Source organism: Triplophysa rosa, linkage group LG19 (genome assembly GCF_024868665.1).
Source record: "Triplophysa rosa linkage group LG19, Trosa_1v2, whole genome shotgun sequence".
NCBI classification, from domain to species: Eukaryota; Metazoa; Chordata; class Actinopteri; order Cypriniformes; family Nemacheilidae; genus Triplophysa; species Triplophysa rosa.
Window position 1 is genome coordinate 16235997 of NC_079908.1, and position 8038 is coordinate 16244034.

The window sequence follows — 8038 nt, forward strand, 5'->3', positions numbered from 1 at the left end:
TCTTATTATGTACATTTATCGTAATTTAAGAAGTTTGAAATATTTTTTACAGAAAACAAGAGAAAAATGCTAAGGAAGAATGTCATTTTTTGCAGTACTGCTGTGCTAATGCCAGTCTTTTCTTGCTCATTTTGAATCTCAAAATTAAAGTGTTTTACTTTTGATTGAAGTCATTGAAAACAGTACTAATTGGAAAGTATATTAAGTAGTAATTAAATCTACAGTAAGTTACTGGCAAACCTGCTGCAAAAATTACAGCAAAGTTTTACAGTGCAATAATGAGTCATTTAATGGAAGATCAATGGCAATTTATTTGGGATACAGTATGTTGAGTAGATTTGCATACATACAACAAATTAGATACAAACATTTAGGCCCGGTTTAAGAGACCCACTTAAGAGACATGTCAGTGAAAAACAAGACACAGTTGATTCGTGTGGAGAGCAATCGCATTTATTTTCTGAAATCATTATAAGACTGAACACCTCAAAATTGCAACACATCATGGCTGACACCATAACCTACGTCTATTACAAACACCCAAGTCTCATTTAAGCTCAATTGCTCATAAGTAAACCAAATTGACTTCAAAAAGGTCTCTTCAATTTTTGCACTGGACATGCTGGATTTTGCCTCATCGCCAGCTGCAGTCATGTCCTCATTTCACATATAAACGACCAGCAATTGACAACTACCTGATACTGCACTCGTATTCACATAAAGAAGCCATGTTGACAAGTTTTATTAAGCTAGGGCAAAATCCACAAGATTATAGTACCTTCAATGCCCTGGGCTAGAATGAGCAGAAATGTGCTCTTGGCATTTTGTCAAGGACATTCTTAAGTCATGACACAATAAAGAGTTTAAATGAGTTTTCTCGTTATTCACTCCAAGTCATCTGTAATTCTCCTCAATACTTGATACATTTGAGATGATTCTTGAAGAAATGGTGTTTCATTTTTTGATCTGAATCACTTTTCGGCGGAAACCTGTACTTATTATAATCTCCTGTGACCTTGCGTTCCTGGTGGCCAATTTGGAGACCTTCGCAGGTGGCGACTAACAAACCTCCCAGTCCGTCGATGAAGAATTCTAAAAGCAGACAAGAAAATGAAAAATAAAGTTGAGAAAAAAGTGTAAAGGACTTTGTGTATTCGTGTGGAACGCATGTTGATATAATATAATGCATAAAGACATATTATTTTTACTTAAAGTAAAAATTCAAGCTCTGTCATTTTGCGTTCAGAGACGGATTTCGGTTGTCTGACTCAACTGAGAGCTTATGTTTTGATGCATATTTATTCACATCTTCCTGTTTCCATCCAATTTCTTTTTTACACAATATTCCAAAATTACCTCACAAGATCTTTCAATTACCCAGAATCCTTTGCAGTCCACCTACCAGTGTGAGCCACCCTTTTGAGGAACGGGTCAAAACCGACCCTTCGCACAGCATCCGTTCGGCCCATGAAGTAGTTGACGACCCCATCGACGAAGAAGCACCTGTCCAATCCCGGCACGGGTCCGTGTGTTGCTCTGACACGTCTGATGCAGCCGCCTTCATCGCTGTTTCCCTCTTGATAGAGCAATTTAAAGGCAAACCGATTTCTTACAACCTCACCGCCAACCTAAGGATATCAGCACAGGTCTGTAACTTCTGCAAACGTTTCAAATAAGACGCACCTGTTCATAAAATTTATGCTCACCACATCTAGTTCAGGAACGGCTTCCATGATCTTCACAAAACTCTCTATACGTGTCTCGTTCAGGAACAAAAAATCATCATCCACCCATAAGAAGTATTTAGTGGTGACTTGTGATACTGCCAGATTTCTGCCTGCAAACCAACCCTAAATAAACCAAACAACATTAGCGTTAAACACAGCTTAAACTTTAATATGGAAATAAAACAAATCCACATGTACCTGTGCTGGAGGCATGATGTAATGCTCTATATTGTCTCCATTAATCATCTCTGGGTTATGACTGTCATCTGCAATAATGATCTTTAGGTTTGGGTAGTTCACACGAATACTCTTAATAAGAACTTTTAGTTCTTTATATCTCAAAAACGCTTTCACCAGTACAGTCACCTGAGAGTTTATATCTACAGGTAGAGAGAGAAGTTTGGTTATGTTTCAAATTCCGACTTCTGCTCACAATGTGGAAATAGTTGCAATTGTTATCAAAGTATATTTAAGTACGTAATGGCATGTCTTCTGCTTGCTTACCCTTCCCCGGATCATAAAGAACAGGAACTGATGGACGTCTGATCTCGATTGGGAAAATGACCTCATGGTTCTCAAAAGAGAAGTAAGCTGTGGACAAAAAAGCTAAGGTAATAAATACAATTTATTTTCCGTTCATGTGAATAGGGCTTAGCAGTTCCAAGCATGTTTTTACCTGGTAAAAAAAGAAGATAGACAATATTATCAGTCATTTGAAACATGTTTGTGAAACGTCCAAAAAAGGGCGATGTTGCCAAACTTGTTTAAAATCACCTTAAGGAAATAATTTTTGATTTTTTCATTTTGAGAAACGTCTCAGTGGTTTTATGTTCATACAGTGGAAGTCAATGGGGTTCAGTGTTGTTTGGTTATGAACATTCTTCAATCTTTCAATTCAATTTCCATAGTATGGACACGCAACCATTGAGACATTTCTCAAAATATCTTCTTGTGTGTTCCATACAGTAGAAATAAAAATATAAAAGTTTTAAATGAAATGAGGGTAAATAAATGATGACAGAATAAGGAGTATTTTAAGACCAAGTTTTTCTGAATATACTGTAGGTTTGTGTTTAGGTAAAATGATCATTTTTGTTTCATTCTGTAAACTACTAACAATAGTTCCACCAAATTTCAAATTTATTTGCAATATAAAATGAAAAGTGCTTTACAACATGCTATAAGACAATAAAAAGACATGTAATAAATAGGTACAATAAAACATAAGACATAAAATAGCATAGATATACACAAGCTGTAATATGTGTGGTGCTCAAAAAACAAAGACAGGTTGTCAAGGGACATCGAAAATAAGTAGATTTAAAAACAGGCAGAGTTGAGGCAGTTCTAATATTCTATAATATCTAATATTCTAACAATACATCTAGAAATGCTGAATTTAAATGAACACTCGGAATGGTCTCTTAAAGTTACTCACAGAGATCTTCGGTCTTGATGTGGTAGACGGTGCTGGTGTAGGTCACTCGGCTCAGCAGATCATTGAGTTTCTCAAGGCCGGTGGATGAGATGGTCAGATTTCTCTCATTTGTCCGTCCACGTCCTCTCCTTCCTGAACATCCATTACTGACAGCACACCTTTCCCCACCCTCAGCGACACCTGCACATGTTTGACATCCCATCAGCTCGTTCCCAAACTTTAATTGTAAAGTTGTCATATATAAGAAGGGAAAAGGTAGCAGATCCCCAAAACAGTTTAACTCAAAACAGAAATTGTGAGCCCTCCACCTTAAGCCGAAAACTGAGCACAACAAACCTCGTAAATTGTTCGGTTTTGTGCGTGCAGAGCTAGACCTTTGATAATGACACATTTCTGCAGTTAGTACAGTGAGAAATGACCACAAAACAACACACAACAGACATTTTTTTATTTTACAGTAAGCCATGTGTCCACCAAAGGGGTCTTTTTTTCAGTTGTTTGTAATGGAAGGCAACATTTTTTTCCAACCCAAGAGAGATGAAAAATGTTCTTTGAGTAAAACGCTGCGTTGATGGCACTTTTTAGTCAAGCGTCCAATCACAGTGAAGGGTGGCGGGGCAAATACCACCTCGACACATCATACTTGTACAACTAAACAACAATGCAGTTCACTTTTAGTTTTAACAGTTTGGTCATGTGGTCTCAGAAAATCCATGTAAGTACCTGATGATATCCAAACTTGCCACAATTTTCAAATAACAAGAACAAATTGTTTGCCAAATTATATTGTGTATCACTGCAACCAACTAAAAAAGGGTGCCGTTTTCAGATGCTTAAAGCCCCTCTGGGTGGACACACAGCCCAAAATCTAAATAAATATTTACATATCATTTGTCACCTTGAATGTGAAATTTCAAAAGCAAACAGTTAATCATCACAAATCCGACTCACCAGGAATGAGAGTTTTATTCATGGGCAATACTCTGAATCCTCTGATGGGATACTGGAGAGGGGTGTTGGAAGGGGCAAGTAGAAGAACTTCATTCTGTTTGCCCGTTCTGCGAGCGGCATGAGGTAAAGATTTTTGTTATATGCTTTTAATCTCCATACAGTTTATATTGTGATGTTTAATTGACAGTTCATCATTATAAAGGCATGAACCTGATCTGATGTTGTCTGTACTCTTCTGCTCTGCGTCTCTGGAGATCTTCCATCTCTTCTTTTGGGACGTGCTGCTTTGCTGGCTCGGTATCTTGGCAGGTGCAGGGCTGAGGGTTGTCATTGGGAAACGTCCCTATGCTGAGACAATTAGAAATATCAAAAAGTTTGGTGGTAAAGAATAAACAGATTTCAGCGTGCAAGAAGAAATGATGACTGATTTACTCACTTTGGTTTGTGGGGATTCTGGGTCAGTGGTTCACTGTAACAACTTGTGGATTTTGTCAAGCTTGTGTAAGGGAAACATAAGGAAATTTGCTAATGATTTGCATGGAGTTTATTCTAGTAACCAAATAAAAATGAAAGATAATACATATTTCCTCCTGCAGACACGCAAAATCGTTAAATGCATGAATTCCAGAACTTGTTTATGAATGTTATGGGAAGAAAATACATACATTATAAACAAATATGATTCATTTGATAATGCAATACCAGTCAAATTGACTTTTGAAAGTTGATTGAAAGTTCATTTTAAACCAACATGTTGGGTTTGTCCATATTTTGCCCGAACGTAAGTTGAAACAACCCAGTATTGATCCCTGCTGTAAAGAAAACTATTCAAATTCTAATGGTTTCGATTACAAATGCATTTATGGACCATTAACCATACAATTACAAATTTCCGTTATGTGTTAAGGGTCTTATTCCAGTATTTTAATGGTGTCCTATTGGTTCTCTGCCACATTACCAGTAGAGACCCATAAAGTTGTACTTTCCATAAAAACCAAAACAATTCCCATTATAACCATAAAAACCATTCGAATTTCTGTGATTTTGTCTATAGCTTTTTTCTCCAGTTAGGCCACTTGTGAATTTACATCCTTTTCTCTATTCTCTACGACATAATAACAACAAGGAAACAAAAAATAAACGAGAATTGAGGAAGACCTCAGTATCTCACGCGCGTTTACATATACATATATTACATTACATACATTTACATATAGAACGCGCGTTTACATTCAAACCAACAGCGTGTTGTTTTATTAAATTTGTATTGTAAATTGCTCAGTATGTGCACGTATTCCATGAAGGCTATTCCAGTATTCCGCATGTGATCATAACATGTTGAAATCACCAAAGCACAATGAAAGCAGGTCATTTTGCGTGCCGTATGAATGTGTGTTAGCAGTCCGTTATAACTTGTTACAGGTGTTGCGTCTGTGGGCGGGGCGGAGACGTCCTCGTCGTGTATTTTAAGATAAACATGTTTTTATTTCACATTTTTGTTTCACAGATATTCCTACTATATTAAATTTCAGAACTGAATGCTTGCCCCGTCGTTTCATGTTTAACGAAAACTAATTAAATGTTAACAGAAAGCAAACTCTAAACTTGTTTAGTCAATGTATTGCGCATGCTTGACTTCAACTGCTTCGTTGCGTTTCATTGTAATTGTCTAACGTTACTGCATTAACACACCCAAACCCTTCATGTATTTGAATAAGTGTCTCATTTGTTTCCATTTTTATTTCTCATGAGCAATTTCAGGAAAGACATATGAGATAAGCTGAAAGTAGGCTAAATAAAAAACAACTGAGAACTCTGTATAGGGTTTATAGAAGGATTAGCTACACAGCGAAAAATCAACAATGGACCAAATTAAGGCGTATGAAACACAAGTCTTCATTTTAATTTATATTTACATTATATTACATGTCATGAACAGAACCAAATCTGCTGTGATCTTAACTCCAAGATATCATTTTAAGGGACGTTAGGGAGGTGAAATAATGGAGATATAAGTAATGGAGTAGCCTAAATAATGGAGAATAAGTTGCAGTTAAAGTTTTTTCTCCTGGACGAGTTATTAAAATAAACTAAATAAAATATCTCTTTGCATAAAATATCTCATTCCATACTGTACGTACACTCTAAAGAAAAGTTAGGAATTCGATGTTTAGAATTTATTTGTAATGGTTGCGGTTTCCATACACTCGGTTCTATTTAACACGTTTAAAACCAGTCCGCCCTGCCGATAACTTACAGTAAGATTTCGTTTTAGCAGCACTGAATTTTTAGAATTAATCAAGGAGTTAAACATTAAACAAACGGGAATTAAGCGCTGCTTCGTTGACTGAATATCTTCTGCCCGAAGTTTAAATAAATATGCTGGTCCGCTACATGACAATCCCTTACGAAAACTAATCATTGTTTTACTACAGCAACCATATTTTTGTTGTTGTTTTAACTGTAAGAAAAACGTGTTTTCTGTTTGTTTAACTGTAGGCCATAATTTTCGTAAGGGATTGTCAACGTAGCTGACCAGCATACTTATTTAAACTAAACCAATGTACTCTATTACGATTAGTGATTTCAGGAAAATAAAACAGCTCAGGATGATTCTCGCGGAGTTTTTCACTTGCGCGTTAGGGCAAGCCTGCTGGGCGCCAAAACTAGCTCGTTTGGCTGCAAATGCACAAATCACTTTTGCACCATATACCTGTATATGGAGTTTAAATAGACCCAAAATCTCACGCGCATGGAATCCGCGCGCGTACGCGCGATGCAAACGCGCATAATGATGTCACAGCCCCCATTTGAAAACTGGTTCTGCCGGCACTGAATGCAGGTAAATGTAAGTTTATATTTCCTTGTACGTCTGTTTGTGTTCTTGAGAGTGAAGTGTGTAACCTACAAATGACTTGTTATTTTCACGAAAGGTTTGTGAAACAGGTTTATTAATGTCACAGAGTCAGAGCAATGTTTAGAATGTACTGAGGTTGCGGCATAATTTTTGTACTCCTAATATTCGGTAGTCCCAATAATGAGTAGTCGTTTAATGGAAGATGAATGGCAATGTATTTGGGATACAGTATGCTGAGTAGGTTTGCATACATACAACAAATGATACAGTTTCAAACATACAGTTTATTAGATTTGGATTAAAAATTTGATTAAATAAGATATTCCATTTTTACTTATATGTATAGGTTTTTGATCACTTTAATTCTTACTGTTATAAAATTATATATAATTATAAAAATGTCTAAAGACAACAGGGTTGACTATATTAATCATTATTCACCAATAAAAAAGACAAAGTATTTATAATAAAACTCTTTCCTATATTTGTCTAAAGCTTCATACTAAATCAGATACATTCATAGTATTGCAAAAGGTATGCAGAAGTGGAGCGATAGTTAGATAAAAATTGCAGTAATGTATATGTGTGTGATGTCATCGCTCACGGAGCAATTTTATGATAGTTTCTCAGGTTCATTGTGTAGTTACTGGGAAGTCCACGTCTTTTAAATTCTTCCTGGAGCTGAAACATAATATTTAAAGATATTTCTCGACTTTTTCCTGATAGATTATTGAAATAATTTATTATCTGTATTAAATATTATTTATTATCTGTGAGACAACAAAACATATAGTAAAAATAAATAAGTTAATCATAAGAGGTAATTGTTTTACACTGACATGTAGTTACTCACTTTTATAATCACGAGTTCTTCAATCCGAGACTTTGACAGATTTTCTTCACTTGTAACTTGCAGTCTGAGTCCCACCACTGATCAGTAAAAACCATAAAAAGTGTAAATATTATATACACATTAGCATAAAAATTCATGAAAAACAGAAGTCTGTTTGCATTATTAAACACATTTTGGAAAATAAAAGAACACTACACATACCATAGTTATCT

General features: G+C 35.8%; 1 protein-coding gene and 1 long non-coding RNA gene across 2 annotated transcripts; both read right to left on the reverse strand.

Moving 5' to 3' along the window:
• Positions 1–308: 308 nt before the first annotated feature.
• On the reverse strand, positions 309–5088 carry LOC130569858 (beta-1,4 N-acetylgalactosaminyltransferase 2-like). The gene is given in 11 exon segments (XM_057359755.1): positions 309–1092; positions 1403–1628; positions 1707–1850; positions 1926–2107; positions 2232–2318; positions 3166–3276; positions 3279–3345; positions 3502–3539; positions 4117–4223; positions 4327–4464; positions 5075–5088. Coding segments are annotated over 11 exon segments (1296 nt in total). The 3' UTR covers positions 309–910.
• A 1942-nt stretch (positions 5089–7030) lies between these two features.
• Positions 7031–8038, reverse strand: LOC130570428 (uncharacterized). Its single transcript, XR_008964963.1, has 3 exons — positions 8028–8038; positions 7827–7903; positions 7031–7654 (listed from the first exon to the last, which is right to left on the reverse strand). It is a non-coding gene; the product is annotated as an uncharacterized LOC130570428 (long non-coding RNA).